This window comes from Anabrus simplex, chromosome 1 (assembly GCF_040414725.1).
Source record: "Anabrus simplex isolate iqAnaSimp1 chromosome 1, ASM4041472v1, whole genome shotgun sequence".
NCBI classification, from domain to species: Eukaryota; Metazoa; Arthropoda; class Insecta; order Orthoptera; family Tettigoniidae; genus Anabrus; species Anabrus simplex.
In genome coordinates this window covers 958198610-958223312 of record NC_090265.1, presented here as the reverse complement: position 1 = coordinate 958223312, position 24703 = coordinate 958198610, and the positions used below count along the sequence as shown (strand labels likewise).

Below are 24703 nucleotides of genomic sequence, written 5' to 3'. Positions count from 1 at the left end.
TCTGTATTCTACTTGAAACCTAATATTCCAGATTCTTGTTTGATATCTTGTTTCTCAGACTGCCATACATTCTTAAGTGTTTCTGAGTTCGTTTCCCATTTATCCATTGGTAGTCGTATCTGTCTGAGCATAGAGCTTACTTCGTAATACTGTATAAGCTTACGACCCTATTGTCGTCGTCAGCACCAGCAACGAAGTCGTCCATAAACGTGCTCTGATATAAAAGTTCTGCTGCTGTAGGGAATGTATTACTGCACCTTGAAGTAGGCGTGTCGACTTTGGGTAATTACTGGGATTGGGAGAGGGGGTAGCATGATTAACATGAACACAGGCTTGTGAAATGAGGAACAACTATTAATGTAAACATTCTTATATAATAACAATATTCACAAGTGAAAAAAAAAGCCGAACAATAATGGAGCGTGTTTCTCAAATATATTTTTGAATGAGTCTTATGTACGGAGATTTCAATATTATTCACAAGTAAACAGAGAAATAGAACTTGATTCATAAATAAATATTTTGAACGAATGTACGAAGCTATCAAAAATAATCCCAAGTAAAGGTACAACTTACTTCATAGATACATCTTCTGAATAAATTTACTACTACTGTATATTGTTCATTTCATGTTACGAAATGTGAAAAGCTCTGCCACCAGATGTACCGCCTGAACAGTCTCTATTGGTAAATGTAGTTCTCTGAGGGAATCTCCGGTTTCTAATCTCATGTCTTGATAAAAAAAACATCTACTACCTTCTCCAGATTTAACGCCTTAGGAACTTCCGAAGACTAGCAAACTCCTCGTTTTAAGGGGACTTAACAACTAGGAGGAGAAATCATCTCCCCCCCCCTCCCAGTTCAGGTAGTAGCAGACAGACGAAAAGGACTGCACTTCAGACCAAATGGCAATCGTCTGAATTTGTACGCTGTTTGCCTGTTACCATCTTTCCTCTTCTGGACGTGATACCAGAAAACTCTGGTTAAGCCTCTGTCTTTCTCATCTAGGTACAGTTGAAAAAAGGCTTGGATTTCATTCCCAACTATTGCTTTTCGATACCTACGAAAGCGGATTAGCGTTGACTGAATTTCAGAAAGGAGGTTTGGTCCTGTTTCCAGAGCGTCGGGATGACGAGTCTCTCTTGTGTGACGAAAACAATCCTACATTTGATTGCTCCATTCCTCTCTTTCTTCTCAGTATAGTCAGTAATTCACGGAAACTCAGCATTGTCATGAAGTTTCCTCTCAAGTGATATAACCTCTTTTTTGTGTAGAGAAACAACTCTCCGCTTTTCTTCTATACGAAATGAATCGTGAAACTGTTGAAGTATGGTAGGGCCCTTCATAGGAAGTATTCTACCTTGCTGCTCTCTTACACCCATGGTCTCTAAATTCCAGATTTGTCCCATTCTGTCATCACTAGGCTCAAATTCTTAACGTGTGTGAACATGATTTATAGCGTCATGATGGACTGTGGTTCCTGACTTGTTTCTGCTATGAATCCAGCCCATGTTAGACGGGAGGTACTGTGGACTAGACAGGCGTATTGGTTGGCCATCTAGGATCACATTCTTCTTCTTCTTGATCGTTATTGGACTCCGTCCATTGAATATCATTCATGTGTACAATTCAACCGTACAAGTTAAGTGATGTTAAATTGACCGACACGCCTCCTAATGGACAAATATCGAACCTGGTCTGGGTTTAGCGTCACTATGTGTCACAGACATTGCCCTACAGAGAAAACTGCAAACGTGTTTGAGATACTGTGACATACAGCCTACGGTACCACGTGAAATCGCACTATACACAACTCTCTTTAAACATAGTAGTTCGGTGCTCATTGCCTGAAGCACAGATAAATTACATATGTAAATGTAACGAACTCCGTCCGACTTATTGTATGAATGGTCAACGTTGAGGCCTTCGGTTCAAAGGGTCCCGGGTTCGATTTCAATCGCGTCTGATTAATTATTCTGGCTCGGGGACCGGGTGTTCGTGTTTATACCAACACTTTCCTCTTCATATTCGGACAACGTACGACACCACCAACCACCCCAAAAACACGCAATTGTGATTACACATCTCCACATAGGCTTGGCGTCAGGAAAACAAGACCAACTCCATGTCTGCGACACAGTTCGCACCCACGACCCGACAGATGTGGGAAAAGTGGTGGAAGGAGAAGAAGAAGAAGAAGAAGAAGAAGAAGACGACGAGGAGGAAGGTAGCGAACTCTAATAGCACTGCACAATTATCAAGATGTTTTCTATTAATTCGAATACACTTATAGTATCATCATCATCGAAATGTAATATTTATATATATCAGTTGGTGGCCTGAGTAGACTCTTCTTACCTGCGGATGTCCAGGTGAAGGTTCCTTTGCTCCTGGACTGCAGTGGCTGTTGGTGGTGGTCATAGGAGGGCTCGGACCAAGCGGCTGTAGTTGTGGCTGAGGGGACAAGTTGACAGGGAATGGTAAAGGCATGCCCCCGACCGTCGGCAACAGAGGTGTCTGGAACAGTGCTGAATACAGGTCTCATTACACACAAGGTCACTGGCAGTCACTAAGTATTGTTAGACTACTAAAAGAGATCATCATAAACGCCGATACACATCGAAATCTAAATCTAAACTGCAATGTTCAATAAGTTATTAAAATATAAAAAACCATCATCTTCTTCCTAGCCATTATCCCAGCTTTTTGGAGCTAGCACGTGGTATGGATTTGGCCCAGTTTTACGGCGAAATGTCTCTCCTGACGCCAACGCTATGTGGAGAGATGTATTCGCTATTGCATGCTTCTGTGGTGGTGAGTAGTGTGGTGTGTTGTGTGTATATGAAGAGTATTAAGAAGAACACAAACACCCAGTTCCCGTTCCATAGGAATTAACCATACACAGATTCCAGCCGGGGATCGAATCCGGAGCCATCTGAACCGAAGGCCATTATGTTGACCATTCAGCCAAGGAGCCGGGCAAGTTATTAATACATATAAATATTCGACTGAAATAAACATTTTCCCGTCAGTTTAAAAGATGGAATAAAAGATTTATTTTTCAACAAGAAGACACGCTCCCAATTCCAGATACTGGAATAGTCAAATAAATTGTGCTACATGCATCAACTACTTAAACTAAAATTTTAAATCTTAAAACCTTCACTTACAAAGAATAAATAGTGTATACAACTATTTACACTTAAATATGTACCGGTACATAATTTACTGCTTTACATTCCCCAATGCTCAAAGAACTCCAGCGAGTGGAAAATAGTGAATATTCACCCGATACTTGGAGGTTTCTCGGGGGCCATTACGGTCTCACTATCTTTTCTAGACATATTTTAATCCGTGGTATTTAGAATTATCATGCTTTTAAGTCTTTACGCTGAGATGCCACATTTCTTTTTAATTTTTTAATTTTTTAATTTTTATAACTCAACATCAAAGCTAGTCAGTCTCCACGTCACCATCCTCTCCCATCCCATGAATGTGTGACTTATAACAGTCAGAAGTAGGCAGAGTTTAAATATTGAGCGAAAGGACTTCCTATACATTGGACATCCTAATATTACAGACTCGGAAGACAATTAAATACTAAGGCCTACAATGTCGAAAGTTCATAAAACTCATCAGCAATAATATTACATTGACTATTGCTCGTTGTGATGTGCTTTTTATCCTCTGCTTCCACTCATATCCGATAGATGGCATTAATGCTGCGTGCTCCGTAGAACAGCCTGCTCAAATATCGACGGGAACTAGCTGGAGAGTTAGATAACTCTCATTGCTAGCATGCCATTCCTTTGGTTCAGGCATGTTCTGATAATTACTGGTTCGTAACACACTGATCTATTATAGTATACCAGCTATGAGGCACTGGGCAGGGTGCACACTTAACGGAAAACGTCAGAACATTGTTCACCGCGGGGTCATTCCAGATCTACCGCAGTCTGTGGCTGGGTCATTCCAGATCTGAAACTTGTCTTTGTTAGCACGCCAGCGTAGAAATGTTCGTAAAAAGGGAGAAACTGTGTCGTTTTTCATTTGATCGAGGCATTTCATATGATAACATTACTTTTAAGCACGACGTTCCGGTCGGTTAATATTGTACTCTGACAATAATACTGACTTATTTGTAATTACCTATGTCCAATTCATTTTAATATTTGTCTGTGTCTGTCACAGCATCACAGGAAATTGGATGTGCGGATTTCACACTCATGGTATTCGATTTAGAATAAGGTTGAATATGATCTTCGCTATGAGTTGTTCAAAACATTTCACCAAGTGGGGGTGCTTCAGAAGGGGCCCAAAGTGTACACCTCGATGTATCTCTCTTACGGTTGGTTTTACACGAAAATGGCTCAAGGCATACCTATTTCCGATTCAGCCAAAAATAAGGGAAATATCAGTGGCAGTCGTGTGAAAGTGAGTCGATAACTAACACTATAGAGAGTTGCTATGAAGATCATTCCAGCAACGTTTTAAAGGCTTTGTACATCTGTCAGAATTTTTTAAATATTAATCCTATACCTGGCTTTCTTTTATACGGGAAAGAAAAGATCAAATCAGTATCAATAATGCAAAAGAATATGAAAATGCAAAGGGCCACAGAAAGCAGGGAAGCGAGTACGTCACAAGAAGTCCCTGACAGGTAGAGGAATAGCCGCTAATTTGTCTCAAAATCTGGAGGCACAGTATGAGGAGTGGACAAACATGTAATCATGCACACGTTAAATGGTTGTCCCGTCAACTGCAGCTAGTCATAAGACATTCTGTCCTAGATGTTCCTTCCTTACATTGTAGTACCGACATTATACGTTCTATTTTCTGTAACCTGTGTCTACTCACCGTGGTTTAACTTCTTGTAAAACCAGTCTAGCAATTTGAAGATCTCATTCTGGTATTGCTTCCAGTCTCCTCACTTTCATCTTTGCTGAGCTGAGCAGCTCAGACGGTTGAGCGCTGGTCTTCCTAGCTTAAGTTAACGGTACTGATCCCAGTTGAGCCCAGTGGATTTGAAGGTTCTCAAACATGCTAGTTTCGTGTTTTTAGATTTAGTGGTGCGTAGAATTTCTAGTAGAACAAAATTCCGGCACCTCGGCGTCTCCGAAAACCGTAAAAATAGAGGGACAAAACAATAGAATTTTTATTACTTTCATATTTCCTATTGACCTACCTTTCATCATCGTCGTTACTCTCGTCCAGTTCTATCTTGGATTGATTTGTGGATCATTGATCTCCATCCCTGCCTATCTTTCCCCCATTCTTCATCAAATACGTCTTGAAAGTTTGCCACTCTCTTCTTTAGGCTTTCTTCAATTTGTTCTGTCCATTGTTCCCTGGGTCTACATCTAGACCTGTTACCTCCAACCTCCAGTTCAAGCAAGGACTTCGAAATCCTCGTGTGTCCCATTGTTTTGTCGTGGTCATACAACCTTAGGCTCGATCGTTCGACTCTCTTTCTCTCCCACGCCGCATGCACCTATTTCTCGTATTTTCGTACTCTCGTATTTTTTTTACTCAGCCCTGTCTTGTCTCGGCCAGCGTATTTCTTAGGAATTTCATCTCACTTGGCTGGATTTTACTTTCCTCTGCTTTGGTCGTTATTCAAGTTTCGGTTACATACGCCAAGATTGGTATCAAGTTCTTGTACAGAATTTCCTTGCATCGGATTGGCACTTCCTTACTACATAACAGTCCTCTCACAATTTGGTAGAAACCTCCAGCTTATCTTCAGTGTCATTCTTCCAACTTCCGATATCACACTCCCATTTGTCAGCTTGTATTTCTGACTACTATCGTATTAACACATTCAGTACCAGCTAGTCAGCGGGGTATTTAAACACACAGGCCAGCTATTTAAATGCTCCTGTAGCCCTTTACACAGCACGTTAGAAAATTGAACTAGTGGTTTTAGAAACTTAAAATGTTGTATATACCTAAAATATCTGGTATCTGGTACCTTGAACTTTAAATTGTACCACTAGTTTTGGAAATAATAATAATAATAATAATAATAATTGTACCGGGCGGTACACCTCTACTCTGTTTATTTAAAAGTTGCGCCAGTTGAAACTCCTCTTCTGGAGGAAGTCTGAACTTTATCTACACTATTAATCTACTAATTTCTCAGAAGATGTCACTACCTGGAAATTTTTGAGTTTGTGAACTGTGTCATTTTTGATGTGTTTTTGTTTCGCTTGAAGTAAGAAGTGTGAACTTTCTCTTCTAGAGGACACTACTGAAGATCAACAATAGTGCGACCTAGTGCGGAGTCAAAGAACTATTTTGTTGGAGAAATTTTTATTTCAAGAGTTTGTTCTTTGTTAAATTTCTTTCTGTCATTGTTTAAGTTGGCTGTATACCCCTCCTTTTCCCCTTATTTTGGATCTAGCCAATCCCGAATTTCTTTAATTAATTTTCCACCAATAATGTGTTTCTTCTTCCTCTATGTAGGGGTTTCTTTTCCCTAGCCAATAAAAATTTTGTGGGAGGGTGTTTTCTTTCCCCTAACGCCTAGAATCTTCCGCGAGAGGATATAAACTGCTGATTTTAGGGTCTCGGGGCCACTTCTGTTCCATCTTTCAGTGTATTAAGTACATAGCAGGAGGCGGGAAGCGCCTCTTTCTTCGGCGGCGTCTACAACAAGGTAATGGCCAAGTAATAACTTCTTTCTTTGCTTGCTCAGCAGTTTAACTTTCGGGGCGGGTTCTAGGCCTTCCACCATGTAACCTTCCTTTAAAATGTAAAGACTACTGGTACCTATCCTATCTTCTAAACTACATACTGGGATAGAGAGTGCTAACCCTCTCGAGTTCCCACTCATATTGTTTTGAGGTGAACTTATTTTCTCAAACCCATTCTTCCGTGATGTAATGTAAATTGTTATTTTCTTAAGTCACCTCTGTAGTATGGGATTAGCCCTTGTATTAACGGCCTAGTGCCAAGTAGGTCTTAAACAAAGTGTATCAGGAGTGCGGTTAGCCTCCTCTCAAATTGTTATTTTAGAGGTCAGGTAATCAACCTTCTTTTCATGTAATAGACCTCAGTAGGTTGGGTATTTTACCCCTGTGAATACGTCCTTAGTGGACAGCTTGAAGGTAGAGTTTGGTGTGGCCTTTGAGAGGCTTAAATTTTGAGAGCGGATCGCTCTTTTGGAAATGGAGTGTCATATGCCTCATGGAGGCTTTTCTGTGTAATTCGGAGCCAGGGGCTCCTAGGGATGAATGGGGTTTTCTGCCCCTCTGTTAAAACTTGTGTTTGTGGTAAAACTGAGCTGATCGCTGAAGTCAGGGCGTGAAGCCCAAAACCTGTAAATATTGTAACTCCCCTTGTTTTGCTACATTGTACCTGCCATGTCTGTTATTGCTTTGTTTTTGAAAAGAAAATATAACTTTGTTAAATTTTAAATTAATTTTACATGCACTATAATTTCGTAGCTTGAAACCCATTCACACCCGCACCTTCTTTTACGCATAACTACCGCTAAAACACGGTAACAAGTGGTAGCAGAGCGTGGTTGAATGGGTCTCAATTTAGCCCCTTTTGACGGCTAAACATTGCTTTGATTCGAACTCTAACAATTTTCTCAGTTGCTGGAATTTTTTGAGTTTTTCAAAATTGTTCTGTCATCATGCCCGGCCCTCGCGATGTTCTCCTCCTTAACTATTTGCGCAAAGAGGAGTTGATCTACGAGTTAACTATCAGAAATGTGCAATCTGGAGGCACGGTTGCAATCGACACCAACAAGCTTAGAGAGTCCCTTGATTTGCCCATTTCCATCCCCAATTTGGGAGAGAAAGAAATTGATGATTCTCTTTCCACGATCGTCGAGAATATTACTGGGCTAGCATCTGTAGTCAGCTTTTTTGATGAAAACGATCCGTCTCCTAATCAAATTAAGCGTGTGCAAGGCAGGCTGTATCACTTTGCAAATAGAGTTAATGATCTGTTGTCTCTAAAGGTGAATGACGTTCAGAGGAAGGACGCTAATACGCTCCTTGAAACTATTTCGGAATTGTCTAATAAGGTCACTCAATTGCTAACCGGCGAAGTTCCTCCCAAAACTGATCAACCCGCCACAGTGAATGTAGGTAGTGATGAAGAGCCTCCTCAGGGAGAAGTCAATAGGATAACCGTTGCTGCTCAAACTATCTCTGCCCCATCGAACAACGAATCTGAACGCCGTGCGTCATTGGGTAACATCCGCTCTGAATTAACTTCTTTGCCATTGAAACCTTTAACGACTATGTCACCTGGGTTCAGTAGCTTGCCTCATCCATTGGCAATGTTGCTTAGAGGTATCTCTAAGTTTTCCGTCAACACCACCAGTGATGTAATTTCATTTTTAAGATTTCTAGTGGAATTTCAGGATCATGCTCTTGTTTTTTCTCTTTCGCCATGTCAAATTTTGCAAATTATCTATCCGTATGCTATTGGTATTCTTTCTGATAAAATCGTAAGAGCCATTGCCGAGCAATCATCTATTGAGGATTTCCATGCCCATTTGCTAGCTAACTTCATCCCGGCTAGGGCCAGGTCCTCCCTGATTCAGAAGTACTATTACCGTGTACAGCGCTTGGATGAAAACTTGGCTGATTTCATACAAGATATCAAATTCTACACTAGGGTGTTTGCTCTGCACTTTCCTGAAGATCAGATTGTGCAGGCTATTGTAGAAGGTATTTCGCCATCCTACAGGTCATATTTGTGTTTCGCGGCGTGTCCGCAAACCTTCTCTGAACTTGAAGCATTGGCCGTCTCAGCGGAAGGAGTTAGATACGCCGATTCTTTGCGTGTCGCGAAAGAACCCCCGCCTTCCTTTAGTAACACTCGGCCTCCACCTCGCCGACCAGTCAATCCCCGTAAATGTTATGCTTGCGGGTCGCCTGACCATCTGCGCAACAAGTGTCCACTGATCAAGCCAAGTGGGACTAGGAATGGAGCTGGTTCATCACAAGGCTGCTTTAAATGTGGGGCTTTCTCACATATCGCCAAGAATTGCCCAAACTCAAATAGCACCCCCTCCTGCTCAACTTCTGGTGCAAATTCCACATATGCCAATAATAAAAAGTGACTAGCGGCTTCGGCTGAGTCGACTAATTCTGCTTTCCAAGGCTCAGCCCCGGGCAAAAAGGTCGAGAATTCAGGGAATGAGCAATCTTCAAATTCTTTTTTTGAATGCCCCAGAGAGTGTCTTAGGATTGCGGCGGATACCCCCGCACCTGTTCCTTTTCTTAAGATTGAGTTAAATAACGAGCCTATAACGGCTCTCTTAGATTCAGGCAGTGTTTGTTCCATTATTTCGGCTGATTGGTATTCTAAATTGAAATCTGTTTGTAAACTCCCTGACTATGACTCATCTCCTGTTAAATATGTTTCGGCTAATTCATCTCCATTAGAAATTCTAGGTTCCTTACATGTCAAAATTCGTGTTTTTAAATTTACATGGAAAATCAAATTGTTTGTGGCCAAGCATTTGTCTTGCCCCATCATACTGGGAGCGGACTTCATGTCGCACACTGGTCTTGTGCTCGATCTTCAGAGTAAGTCGTGCACATTCAAATTTGCCTCTAATTGTAAAATCCCTCTATTAAAGTGTAATTCTGCATCATGTTCATCTATTTCGCCTACCCAGGATGAGATGTTGTTAGACCTTAGACATCTACCTGAGGAGCAGGCTGATAGTATTCGCAAATTGTGTCAGTCGTTTCCCGAGGTGTTCTCTGATACTCTTGGTGTTACTGACCTTATTGAATACAAAATTGAGGTCACGGATTCGATTCCTGTTCGCTTTCCACCTTATAGGCTGTCTCCTCCTAAAATGAAAGCTCTGAAAGAAATCATCGATCAGATGTTGAAGGATGGTATTATTAGGCCCTCTAAGTCAGCGTATTCTTCGCCTATTTTTCTAGCCCCGAAACCCCAAGGAGGCTTCAGGCCTGTCATTGATTACAGGGCTCTCAATCGGAAGGTGGTGTTGCAATCTGTGCCCCTTCCCGACCTTCATTCTTGTTTTTCATGGTTTCGTAAGGCCAAGTTCTTCACCATCTTGGACTTAAATCAGGCCTATAATCAAATTCCCCTTGCCGAAGAGTCTAAACATCTTACAGCGTTTGCCACGGACTGGAATTTATATGAATACAACCGCGTGCCTTTCGGGCTCCCTACGGGAGCAGCTGTACTCACTAGGCTGCTAGATAGGGTCTTCTCCGACATCAAATTCGAGTACTTATATCACTACTTAGATGATGTCGTCGTATTTTCAGAGACTTTTGAAGAACATCTAGATCATCTGCGAGAAGTTCTCGATCGCCTTCGTAAGGCTGGGTTAACTGTTAAGTTGTCCAAGGTTGCCTTTGCTAAGCCCTCTATGTCATTCCTAGGGCATATTGTGTCACCCGATGGAGTAGCAGTCGATCATTCTAGAACACAGGCCATCCGTGATTTTAAACCTCCCAAGGACATTAAAGGTATCGCCAGGTTCATCGGTATGGTGAATTTCTTCAGGAAGTTCATTCCTAATTTTGCTAATAGAGCGGCGCCCCTAAACCTTCTACGTAGGAAAGGCATCAAATTTGAGTGGGGACCTTCTCAACAAGCCGCTTTTGAAGACCTTAAATTAGCTCTCTGTAATGCCCCTGTACTTGCTATGCCTGATTTCTCGAAGAAATTCATCGTCCAAACCGACGCGTCGTCGTCGGCGGTAGCTGCAGTCCTTCTTCAAGAGACTGAACGAGGGAGGCGACCCATCGCCTATGCGTCTAGGACATTGTCAGCTCAAGAAGCAAAGTACTCCATATATGAGCTTGAAGGTTTGGCAGTCTTATTCGCCTTAGAAAAGTTCCGTCTCTATCTGGAACACGTCAAATTCGATCTGGAGACAGATAATCAAGCCTTAAGCTGGGTCTTAGGTAGGCCGCGTCGTACAGGTCGTATAGCCCGTTGGGCCATCCGTATTTCTGCCTTCCAATTCGATGTACGGCATATCAGAGGTACTGAAAATGTTGTGGCTGATGGACTCAGCCGTATGTTTTCTAACGACGTCGAGACCCAGGAACCGGCCGACAGTTCATCACCTCCCGAGTCCATACTATCTGAGGTTAATGCCATCTTAACAGATGCCCCCATGCTTTTTAGGGATATCGAGAAATACCAACGTGAAGATCCGACGCTGGCTCCGATAATGGAAACCCTTTCTTCTGGGGAACATGTTATCCCTTATGTTCTGAGGAATGGTGTTTTATGTTGCCCTTCGAGGCATGATAAGATGATGAAGGTTGTCGTTCCAGCAGTTCTTGTGCCTATGATCTTCAAATACTATCATGAGACCCCATTGGGGGGGCACCTGGGTATCTTTAAAACTCGTGAAAAGATTCGTGAAATGTTCATCTGGAAAGGTATGGACGGTGAAATCCGTGAACTTGTAAAAGCTTGTAAATCTTGTTTGCTTAGTAAACCCACCATGTCCACCAAGGTAGGCCTTTTGTCTTCGCATCAAGCGTCGCGCCCCATGGAACGCCTGTATATCGATTATGTAGGACCCTTCCCCCAGTCAAAGGGTAATGCTAATAAGTTCATCTTTGTATGTGTAGATGGTTTTACAAGATTTTCTTGGTTATTTCCGACTAAACTGGCTACCGCTCAGTCTACCATTACCTGCTTAAATTCTATTTTTGCTTCTTTTGGTCCGTGTCAATATATTGTATCTGATAATGCTAAGGCGTTCACATCAAATTTATTTCGTAAATTCTGTTTTGACTTGTCCATCTCTCATGTAACTACTTCTGCTTATTACCCTCAACCATCTCTGGCTGAACGGGTTAACCGTAATCTCAGGTCCGCACTCATTGCCTATCATCATGAAGATCCGTCCAGGTGGGACACGTCCCTGCATTGGATAGCTTTTGCTTTGAATTCGGCGGTTCATGAATCTCACAAGTTTACTCCAGCTTCTTTGATGTTTAAGTTTGTTCCCAACTCGCCGCTCTCTAACCTCTGGTCTCTGAATGACATTCTACCCGAGACAATAGATCCGGACAGCATTAAAAATCTTTGGAAGAAGGCTAAAGCCAATCTTAAAGTGTCTCATGAAAAGGTTAGGGAAAGGTATGATCGTGGACGGAGACCCACCCCTTTGAAGGTAGGCGACCAAGTAATGGTCAAGAATTTTGTTCCCGCGGGCAAGCTTGCCCCCAGATTTCATGGGCCTTGTATCATTCTCGATTTTCTTACGCCAGTTACGTTGTTAGTTAGCAATCCAGCCACCGAGAGGATATTTAGGGTTCACCTGTCACAGGTGAAACCGGTGTAATTTACGTGTTAACTTGCTTCATATTATTTTGAAAGGAATATGAAGGTTATATTTTTTTTTGAGTTTCCAAATTCTAGGCATTCTGCCCCTTCTATAGGATTTTGTTTCTTATGTAAGCATGTTTGTGAAACCTGCCCCGACCCATTAAACTGCCATCCTGTCTTTGCCACGGCCATTACCACGCTCCCGTCTCCTGCTCCACTCTACACAGTGGCTTAATGAATACCATGAATATCTGCACGCCGCTGGCCCCTCAATCTCTCTACAAGCCTGTGCCCTCAAAGAAACATGATGGTCCAACACAATTCTGCCGCCTAGCTTTAATGTTTCAGTGCCCCCGCAGCCACGCAGCGCCGTGCAGCAACTGGGGAGGGGGATGGGCCCCCTCCTCTCCAGCGAAGACGACATGTGTCCGGCGAGCCGGAGCTCTCCTCCCGGCCAAGGCTGATGTGCGGCGCACGACCTGCTACTTGCCCGCAGCCTGTATATGTTCACCGCGGGCGCGGCGTGTTTTAACTCCTCTGCTCCCCTCATAGTGCGGGCGAGCGGTATCTCAGGGTACTTGAGGGGTCCGAGCGGCCTCCTTTGGACGCAAGCTGCAACGGCCGGTCTGGCCACCTCACTTCATCAACATCAACTACATGAACAGTTACTATAAGTAATGATTACACTTGGGAATTCAACAACAATATTTGGTGGACATTGCCAAATTTTTCATCACTTTCAAGTATTAAAAGTTTATCTTCAAAAATTCAACTTCTACAAACTGAAAGACTTTGCTTCACCTGCAACAACAAATTGTGAAACTGAATCACACGACATTCTGAAAATCTTGTAATCTATTTTCATATTCACCTTATAACTTGGAACTTGTTTCAAACTGATTTCATGTGTCACCCCTGGAGGAACTTTTGGGGGGGGGGAGGTCTGTACCGGGCGGTACACCTCTACTCTGTTTATTTAAAAGTTGCGCCAGTTGAAACTCCTCTTCTGGAGGAAGTCTGAACTTTATCTACACTATTAATCTACTAATTTCTCAGAAGATGTCACTACCTGGAAATTTTTGAGTTTGTGAACTGTGTCATTTTTGATGTGTTTTTGTTTCGCTTGAAGTAAGAAGTGTGAACTTTCTCTTCTAGAGGACACTACTGAAGATCAACAATAGTGCGACCTAGTGCGGAGTCAAAGAACTATTTTGTTGGAGAAATTTTTATTTCAAGAGTTTGTTCTTTGTTAAATTTCTTTCTGTCATTGTTTAAGTTGGCTGTATACCCCTCCTTTTCCCCTTATTTTGGATCTAGCCAATCCCGAATTTCTTTAATTAATTTTCCACCAATAATGTGTTTCTTCTTCCTCTATGTAGGGGTTTCTTTTCCCTAGCCAATAAAAATTTTGTGGGAGGGTGTTTTCTTTCCCCTAACGCCTAGAATCTTCCGCGAGAGGATATAAACTGCTGATTTTAGGGTCTCGGGGCCACTTCTGTTCCATCTTTCAGTGTATTAAGTACATAGCAGGAGGCGGGAAGCGCCTCTTTCTTCGGCGGCGTCTACAACAAGGTAATGGCCAAGTAATAACTTCTTTCTTTGCTTGCTCAGCAGTTTAACTTTCGGGGCGGGTTCTAGGCCTTCCACCATGTAACCTTCCTTTAAAATGTAAAGACTACTGGTACCTATCCTATCTTCTAAACTACATACTGGGATAGAGAGTGCTAACCCTCTCGAGTTCCCACTCATATTGTTTTGAGGTGAACTTATTTTCTCAAACCCATTCTTCCGTGATGTAATGTAAATTGTTATTTTCTTAAGTCACCTCTGTAGTATGGGATTAGCCCTTGTATTAACGGCCTAGTGCCAAGTAGGTCTTAAACAAAGTGTATCAGGAGTGCGGTTAGCCTCCTCTCAAATTGTTATTTTAGAGGTCAGGTAATCAACCTTCTTTTCATGTAATAGACCTCAGTAGGTTGGGTATTTTACCGCTGTGAATACGTCCTTAGTGGACAGCTTGAAGGTAGAGTTTGGTGTGGCCTTTGAGAGGCTTAAATTTTGAGAGCGGATCGCTCTTTTGGAAATGGAGTGTCATATGCCTCATGGAGGCTTTTCTGTGTAATTCGGAGCCAGGGGCTCCTAGGGATGAATGGGGTTTTCTGCCCCTCTGTTAAAACTTGTGTTTGTGGTAAAACTGAGCTGATCGCTGAAGTCAGGGCGTGAAGCCCAAAACCTGTAAATATTGTAACTCCCCTTGTTTTGCTACATTGTACCTGCCATGTCTGTTATTGCTTTGTTTTTGAAAAGAAAATATAACTTTGTTAAATTTTAAATTAATTTTACATGCACTATAATTTCGTAGCTTGAAACCCATTCACACCCGCACCTTCTTTTACGCATAACTACCGCTAAAACACGGTAACAATAATAATAATAATAATAATAATAATAATAATAATAATAATAATAATAATAATAATAATAATAATAATAATAATAATTAGATGTTAGGCTTCTTTAAACAGGAAGCAACAATAATAATACCTAAACGAATCGAGGTATCAGAATTTTGTCCTAAAGAAGTTCTTAGTTCTAAAAGTAAACGGGGGTCTTTCAAGGTTACATGTGTGTTGCAAGTGACTAACAGGAAGAAAAAACTGCAAATTTATCATGTATCTTCAGTCCCCTTAACTTGCGAGAGCTGTGCAAAATATACGGACCAAACACGGTATAAATGCAGTTTGTTCACAGCAGCACTTAAACGCCTTAAACACCGAGCTCGATAGCTGAAGTCGCTTAAGTGCGGCCAGTGTCCAGTATTCGGGAGATGGTAGGTTCGAACCCCACTGTCGGCAGCCCTGAAAATGGTTTTCCGTGGTTTCCCATTTTCACACCAGGCAAATGCTGAGGCTGTTCCTTAATTAAGGCCACGGCCGCTTCCTTCCAACTCCTAGGCCTTCCCTATCCCATCGTCGCCATAAGACCTATCTGTGTCGGTGCGACGCAAAAAAAAAAAAAAAAAAAAAACCGCCTTAAACTGACCAACTGCCTCGCCCATGAAGGTATCGCTTAACGCCTTAACTGGTTGACGGTAGCAAATGCGTTAAGTGTGCGAGGTCTCAGTATTTCATTTTATGTCTTTCATGATTGTTATCATCTTTCAAAGGACACACTCATTCTCGATGGAACGAAAACCTTGCTTCTTTAATCAGCGTTATGGTAGTCTGATAATCCCTTTGGGGCCGATGACCTACATATTAAACCCCTTATAATTATCATGATCTCTTTACCCATAAAATAACGATCACCACCATCAGACTGTAGGTTACATGGTTTAAGGACCAGTAAGAACAAAATATATTGAGTAATAGCGGCTTCACTTGCCTCGAGTTCCTTCCAGTTCGATATGATTTTCAACCAATGTGCACGGCTAGCTTTCCATGAGATAACGGCAGTCAGTGTGCGCGTACCTGACACACCACTCAAGTAGGAGGGTTAAATCTTCCTTCACTCTTTAGCTGAGCGCAAGCGAACTGAATCTGCCGTAGATGAAATGCGAGTATTTTCTTAAACACTCCCTAAAGCGATATTTCTGATTAAAAAAAAAAATCACAATAAAATGTCATTGTTGTGCCTAGAAATACCCTATGTGATAATATTTCAGCGTAGAATTTTAACCAGGAAGGTTCTGTCATTTAAGGTTCAGTATTACACGGACTACACCAACGCATTTTCGTTGTTATACGTGTGCTGCGTGACAGTATTTCTCCCCTCAAAATTATCACATAACGATATTTACTGTAGAGGCGCAACAACGATATATTGTCGCTCGTTAAATTCTATGCTTGCTCTATAGTTCATTTTCTGAATAATAATAATAATAATAATAATAATAATAATAATAATAATAATAATAATAATATGATTGGTTTTTAATGCCCCACTAACTAAGTTACTTTTACGGTTTTCGGAAACGCCGATATGCTGGAATTTAGTCCCGCGGGAGTTCTTTTACGCGCCAGTAAATCTACTGACACGAAGCTGACGTATTTGAGCACCGTCGAATACCAACGGATCGAACATGCCAAATTGGAGGTCAGAAGGCCAACCCCTCAACCGTCTGAGCCACTCAGCACGGCTCATTTTCTGAAAATCTTAGAGGTTTTAAAAATATTGGACCAGGGATATCACCAACAACTTATCAGATACTGCGTCTGGATGTGCGAGCGCCCTAGGCCAAGCTGAAAGTATTCCTTTAACACACACAATTTCTTATTTACAATTTGATTTACGTCGATCGACACAGATAGGTTTTATGGCGACGATGGGATAGGAAAGGGGTAGGAGTGGGAAGGAAGCGGCCGTGGCCTTAATTGAAGTACAGCCCCACCATTTGTCTGGTGTGAAAATGGGAAACCACGGAAAACCATCTTCAGGGCTGCCGATAGTGGGGTTCAAACCCAATCTCCCGAAAGCAAGCTCACAGCTGCGCGCCCCTAACCGCACAGCCAACTCGCTCGGTGCACACAATTTCAATATATTTTCTGGAAAACCATTTTAATTACGAAAAAAAATGCATTTCAACATTTTCATGTGAAAATTTTTAAATTATATAGGTATGCTCCTTTTGTTTGCTACACTGGCAGCCTGCCAGTTATTTCGGTTTTTATCGGATACAGAAACGCAGTTCACCCTGGAAAACTGCCTGAGAAAGGAGAAAATGCCTATGATTTCTTTTGTGGGTAGAATATTGAATTCTGAGCATACTTGTCGCGCTCCATTCTTTAACTATTCAAGCAGCGTATTCACTTTCCATGGTTCCGGACGCACAACGTTTGTGACTTCTCTATTTTTTTAAACTACCTGTTCTCGTGATAAGCTAGCACAAATATAAGCTATATAGCCTATAATAATTTACGAGAAATAAGCTTTGTAATGGTGAAATAATTATTGAATCGTTCAGTGTTTCCCGAGATCATCCTCCACGTACAAGCAACATCAAACACTTCCTCAGTTGTGTTAGATAAAGGAACGAGACCAGGGAGACTGATAGCAGTTTTACGACAGTAAAGGTTAAAACATAAACGTGGTAAATGTCTGTACAATTCTTGAATTGTTACGCTCTTTTTCCATAATGGGGTCTTATTTAAATTTACAATGGCATTTAAACTCTAAGTGGAGAATAGCTGATATAAGACTGTTAATATCGCCTTCAAACAGCTAGAAATACGGATGGATAATGTCGGAAACGCCTTGCTGGTAGGCAACTCTAAAAGCAGTTGTGCACGCCGAGTAGAATATCCATGACGGAGATAAGTTGCTCGCCCGTACTTGGAACGAAATACTTGCAATGTCATCATCAAAAGGTGATGCTGAGGAGGAAGAGTATGTCCTAGTTATCAAACCACAGACATCGTCAAAACCGTATAACAAGTTACACTAGGACATTCCTTTAGAGACGTGAGGCTCTTGCCCCGTCAATTGACAAAAAGACCGAGAGAACAGTAAACGTAAACTGTCAAAGTGCAGATAGGATACTCACATACACAAATCAGCTAGCCTAGTCACCTCAATAAATCAATTTACAGTTTAAATGATGAATGCGAGCAATGAAATGTCAACCTAACATGTTGTGATGCCTTAACAAAATTTTCTTTAAAATTATATTAGTGGTTAGTGTGACTAGTTGCCACCCCCAGAGGCCTGGGTTCGATTCCCGGCTCTGCCACGAAATTTGAGAAGTGGTACGAGGTCCACTCAGCCTCGGGAGGTCAAGTGAGTAGAGGTGGGTTCGATTCCCACATCAGCCATCCTGGAAGTGGTTTTCCGTTGTTTCCCACTTCTCCAGGCAAATGCCGGGATGGTAGCTAACTTAAGGCCACGGCCCCTTCCTTCTCTCTTCCTTGTCTATCCCTTCCAATCTTCCCATCCCCCCACAAGGCCCCTGTTCTGCATAGCAGGTGAGACCGCCTGGGCGAGGTACTGGTCATTCTCCTGAGGTGTATCCCCAGACCCAATGTCTCACGCTCCAGGACACTGCCCTTAAGGCAATAGAGATGGGATCCCTCGCTAAGTCCGAGGGAAAACCAACCCTGGAGGGCAAACAGGTTAAGAAAGAAAAGAGAATAAACAAAGAGTTGTTTGGCGATAAGCATAAAACAAACAAGCAGAACCTTTATGAAATCACCCCGAAGAACAATAATTTTCCCACCAGAAGGAATGAAATGTCGTTACCTATGATATATTTTAGAAGACGATTCATACACATTAACGAATGACTATTTGCCATTGGGGGTTTATACCATGTTGAGCCGTGAAAATCGAATATCGTCAATGCTTTGGAATTTCATTTTAATGCAGACACCGAATTCTCATTTAAATTTATAGAAAAAAAAAACTTGAATGTAAAGTGCACTGTTCAACTTCAGGGCAGCAAAACAGTGACTATTCTTGTCCAAGTTACTGTTATAACATGAAGCCCTAAATTGAAGCACTTTTAAATGCATTCTTGTCATTTGTGCTCATTTGTTGGAAGACGTCAATGATTTAATTAATAATTGAAAGATGTTACTGTTTTTTATGTGAGTACCATGTTGGCCAAATCAAAATTGAAAATAAGCCTATTAGTATGACACGGAGGATCGACTCACATCGCTAACTACCGGAATGGAAGTTCATAGCCTCAGTGTTAAAATTTCTCCGAAATCACTCAAGGTAAAAAAATATAGGGAGAGACGACATAGAGGAGGAAACATTTAAATATTTCCGAAATCACTTCAAGATAGCAAGTACAGGGAGAACTACAGAAGATGCAGTACAATTGGTGAATAGCTTCTTCTCGGCCAATCCACTCGCTACAACACAGGCTGGAAGAAGCCGAAGTACAGCTGACCAGGAAGACGTCTGACTGCACATGCGTCCACCTCGTCTATCGTGCCAAATGCCTCAGCGCTCTCACGGTTCAGGTAGCCTTGAAGTACTGGCGAGCGCTTTGGCTAAGCAGAATGCTACATTTTCTTTAATAATTTAAAAGTATACAGTAAGAAATTGTTATGCTTTTAAATACACTGCAAATATACCGGCCAAGAGTTTTTGTCAGAATGCTTTACGATGTCATTCGGTTCAGCCGTTCTCTCAAACTCACTGTAACAAAAATAAGCCTGGTGTTTTAAATACATAGATAATAATAATAATAATAATAATAATAATAATAATAATAATAATAATAATAATAATAATAATAATAATAATAATAATAATAATAATAATAGTCGTATGGCCTCAGATACCACTAGCTACCTACGTGTCCGTTTAGATGTTTTGGTATTCTCTATCAGACAGAGGAATCGAAAGTCTTCTGGGTGACCTGTTACTGATTTACTGTAAGTTGATTTTGTCGGATAAGCACCGAATATATCAGCAGAGATCTTTTACATGTAAACATCTTATGGCATGGAGTGCCGAATTATTTTACGCCCTTCAAAAATCTGACTAACTTTACCGGGTTTGAACCCACGATGTTGGGATCCAGAGATTTACCGTATACTACAGATCCTTAGCCCCCTAAAACACTCAGAAGCACTCGATTAGAAATGCTTTTTATAAACCGTGGGCTTCCGTGGACCTCTATTTGGGAGGCACTGGATTAGAAATGCTATAGGCTGTGAGCTTGCATCCGGGAGATAGTGGGTTCGAATCCCACTGTCGGCAGCCCTGAAGATGGTTTTCCGTGATTTCCCATTTTCACACCAGGAAAATGCTGGGGCTGTACCTTAATTAAGGCCACGGCCACTTCGTTGCCATAAGACCTATCTGTGTCGGTGCGACGTAAAGCCACTAGCAGCAGAAATGCTATACACTAGTTTTCAATGCTTATAAACCATGAGATTCCGTGCAACACAGTGTGATAAATATTTCATTAGAAGTATCTCGATAGGTTACGTTTATTATGTACCGTAGGACTGCTCTGAACACAGTATTGAAGACTGCAACAATTATGAACAATTACAGTTTATAGTAGACAATTTGCGAAACAGTATATAAACGTGCCGTAGGGTGGAAAAGCTTGAGCTTCTGTGGAACACAATGTGAGGAGCACTGCGCTAGAGGTAGGGTGCAGTATAGAAAATGTTAGCGCAAATTAGGATGACGTGGAGAGCTGTATGGCTGATGAGCCAAGCTTGAGTAATAAACATGTTTGCAGTACTGCAGTCTGGTAGTTGAACATGCTCGCAGCCAAGCAGCCAGCCAGGCAGGCCCGGCCACAACGAAAAACTCGTCCGGCCCCGTAGTAGCTTCTCGGCGCTTTTTATCAGCGGGCTACAAAAAGTGGTGCTGCTTCTGGGAAGGCCTTGAAAAGAGCGCGCTGTGGGGCTGCGCAGCCAGACGAGTCCTACACCGCCTGCATGTTAATTACTACACAACAGCAATGGCCGGCCGGGAAAAAACTCACCAACTTCTTCCTCTTTTTCTAGTACTGGACCGCTCGGCGCTATGCACCCACCCCTATCCACTTGTCCTGAATTCTGAGTCAATCACTTCGAGCTAGCGAACTCAATTTCGCTTTCTAATTGGCATAGAATAGTAAGTCAATTGGAGCCGGCCCCGCGGTGTAGGGGTAGCGTGCCTGCCTCTTACCCGGAGGCCCCGGGTTCGATTCCCGGCCAGGTCAGGGATTTTTACCTGCATCTGAGGGCTGGTTCGAGGTTCTCTCAGCCTACGTGATTAGAATTGAGTAGCTATCAGACGGTGAGATGGCGGCCCCGGTCTAGAAAGCCAAGAATAACGGCCGAGAAGATCCGTCGTGCTGACCACACGACACATGCAAATGCAGGTTTGTACCCCAATTATTGCAATTATCTCAAAGTTTCGTGGTGGTCATGATGGTCAACGGTCCTGACTACTTCACGGGTTTGAAGTCTTCGGGCTGAGCAGCGGTCGCTTCGTAGGCCATGACCCTTCGTGGCTGTTACGCCATGGGGGAAAGGGGGGGGATTAAGTCAATTATTGCGATTTTGTTACATTTATTATTGAACTTTTTTCAAAGTTTCATGCAAAGGGGGTTGGAACATGATGATCAACAGTCATGCGTACTTCATGCGTGAGAGGTCTGATAGTACTGCATGCCTGCAAACTTGCGCAGGAATTTTTGTGGTTGCTGGTCCACCTGACTAATTTTGGATTTTTGGCCGGGATTTTAAGGCCAGAGGCTCTTCTTGACACCAAGCGATCTTTCAGTTGAAATTTCCAATTCGGGACGGATCAATAATCGAACCTCAGGCACCCGCGTGGAAAGCCAGCGTTAAGACTCTACGCTAATCATTCCCTTAGTATGTCTGTATGTATGTAATCTACAAATAATCGGGGCTTAGACAGGGAACGATCATATCGTTTGTGTGTTTATCGTGTGTCCGTATATTTCTTGGGAAACAATATAATAATAATAATAATAATAATAATAATAATAATAATAATAATAATAATAATAATAATAATAATAATAATAATAATAATAATAATAATAATAATAATAAAGGAGTTGGTTATGCAGCACGGACCGTGTGCCCTTAAGGAGCATTCGGGAGATGGTTGGTTCGAACATCATCGTCGACAAACTTGAAGAAAGTTTTCGTTGGTTTTCCATTTTCACACCAGCCAAATGCAGGTTTGTACCCCAATTATTGCAATTCTCTCAAAGTTTCGTGTAAGCGGGGTTGAAACATGATGGTCAACGGTCCTGAGTACTTCATGGGTTTGAAGTCTGATAATCTGTGCGATTGTGGCGTCTGCAGTAGTCTACTGTAATGCATGTAAACTTATGCAGGTATTTTTGGAGGTGCTGAGCCACCTGACTCATTTCAGATTTTTGGTCGGGGGTTTAAAGCCAGAGGTTCTTCCTGACATCAAGCGATCTTTCAGGTGAAAATTCCAACTCGGGATCGATCGCTACTTTCTCAGTCCTTGCTCTTTTCTACTCTAGCGATGCCAAGATCTATATGTTAGCGCGGCATTACAAGGCTAAGAAAATAGTAATTATATTTATTATGATTATCTTTCTTTCTTTCTTAATCTGCTTACTCTCCAGGGTTGGTTTTTCCCTCGGACTCAGCGAGGGATCCCACCTCTAGCGCCTCAAGGCAGTGTCCTGGAGCGTGAGACTTTGGGTCGGAGGATATGACCAGTACCTCGCCCAGGCGGTCTCACCTGCTATGCTGAGCATGGGCCTTGGTGGGGGATGGGCAGATTGGAAAGGATAGACAAGGAAGAGGGAAGGAAGCGGCCGTGGCCTTAAGTTAGGTACCATCCCAGCACTTGTCTGGAGGAGAAGTGGGAAACCACGGAAAACCACTTTCAGGATGGCTGAGGTGGGAATCGAACCCACCTCTACTCAGTTGACCTCCCGAGGCTGAGTGGACCCCGTTCCAGCCCTCGTACCACTTTTCAAATTTCGTGGCAGAGCCGGGAATCGAACCCGAGCCTCTGGGGGTGGCTGCTAATCACACTAACAACTACACCACAGAGGCGGGCATTATTATTATTATGGGCCAAATCCACATCAGATGCCGACCCCAATAAATTGGGAAAAGTTGAAAAAGATGATATGTGGCTCAGTGACTTCCACCTAACTAACGAATTGATAAAAACCGAACTAGTGAAGGCCTTATTTCCTATAAATTTCCTACCTACACAAACACTCTTGTTTGTACATACATACATACATTTATTGAACATAACAGGCGACTTCGCCCCTATACATGTTCACATGCAATAATAATAATAATAATAATAATAATAATAATAATAATAATAATAATAATAATAATAATAATAATAATAATAATAATAACGATAAAATGAATAATAAATAATAATAATAATAAAATGGATAATAATAATAATAATAATAATAATAATAATAATAATAATAATAATAATAAGGATAATAATAATAAGAATAATTAGCAGTCATTAGCTGAAGCAGTTCACTCACTCAGTGTTCATCCAGTGTCCTTATTATGCTCTGTACTTGCGTCACATTCTTGTTACTGACCTACACCTGATCAATAATCAAACAACAACACTCAGCATTTCAGCACTTGCATTCCAGCTAACTTTAAAACAAACAGACCATGCAATCCTGTCCTCTTACCCAACTCCACCTAACTAAGTACTCAGTCCCTATATTCCCTAATCCATTAGAATTTTAACATACTATCCCCTTCCCTTATACAGATAACTATTCCACCCCCCTATTCCCCTGCCCACCCTCTAACTCACTCTCCTTCATTTTACTCTCGCAGGCCTTTTTTGTCGCACAAAAATACCTGTTCAATTCACCCCCTTTTTCCCATTGTTTAATAATCCATCTCAGTATTGCGTTCTCATCCCCTCTCCCCAATATTTCCCGATGCTCGGCACTCAATAATCCATGTCTTAACCCCCTCGTTACCTCACAGTCTCTTAGCAAGTGAAACTCATCATTCACATCTCCACAAAGTACACACCTTGTCTTATCCCTCCCCTGTAACCAGCCTGTATTCCTTGGCAAACCTAAAAGCCACCACATCATCCCATATCGTTTTGACCTATCGACGTATCTAATATTCAACCCTGCTATCTCCTCTATTTTCGTCAAAACAGTCAGCGAATTTCTTAGTCTGCTTTCCCCCAACAATTTCTGCCTATGGATATCTCTAATTCTCCTTTCCAGTATATTCATCCCTCTCACTTCTGTCTTTGACCAAACCTCCCCCCACAGGTGTCCTAATCCTATCCTCTCCAAATATCCCTTTATTTTTTCTAACCATCCACCCTTATACATGCTCTTAAATTGCTGTACATATGCTGCCTGTAATACTCTCCCACCTTCCTGTCTTTTTAAATTCATCCAGTATCTAACTATTCTTTTCACACCCTCTGATTCCAAATCCTCCCCACACATTAATTCCGCCCCTACATTTGCTGTACACCTCAGTAAGCCCATCACTAACTTAGCAAAACTACTAACAATCCTTCTTAGTTCCTCTCTTTTCTCATCCAGCCCCCAAAATTCTGCTCCGTATAATACCCTCCCAACGATTACCGACCTGAACACGAGTCTCAGTGTTTTATAACTGATCCCCGGGTACTTGAGTAGCAAATTTCTGACTGAGGCTAAGGCTGCCAATCCTCTATATTTCACTCTTTTGATCTGGTCACTCCAAGTTCCTTTATCATTAAAAATAACTCCTAGATATTCCAACTTCCTTACCTGTTCCAATCTTTCTCCCTGAATTACCCAATTCCCTTCTATCTTTCTTCTTTTGTCCACCTGTACTACCAATATTTTAGACTTATTTCCATTAATTTTCAATCCCCATTTCCTCGCAAATAGCATCACTGACTCTAAGGCCCTATT

General features: G+C 41.9%; 1 protein-coding gene across 1 annotated transcript in view; it reads right to left on the bottom strand.

The window, feature by feature from the left end:
- nab (NGFI-A-binding protein homolog) overlaps nucleotides 1-24703 on the bottom strand; it is a 401295-nt gene that overhangs the window by 125914 nt on the left and 250678 nt on the right. Inside the window, exon 4 of the mRNA XM_067136742.2 lies at nucleotides 2359-2528. Coding sequence (XP_066992843.2) covers nucleotides 2359-2528 — 170 coding nt within the window. The remainder of the gene's footprint in view (nucleotides 1-2358; nucleotides 2529-24703) is intronic.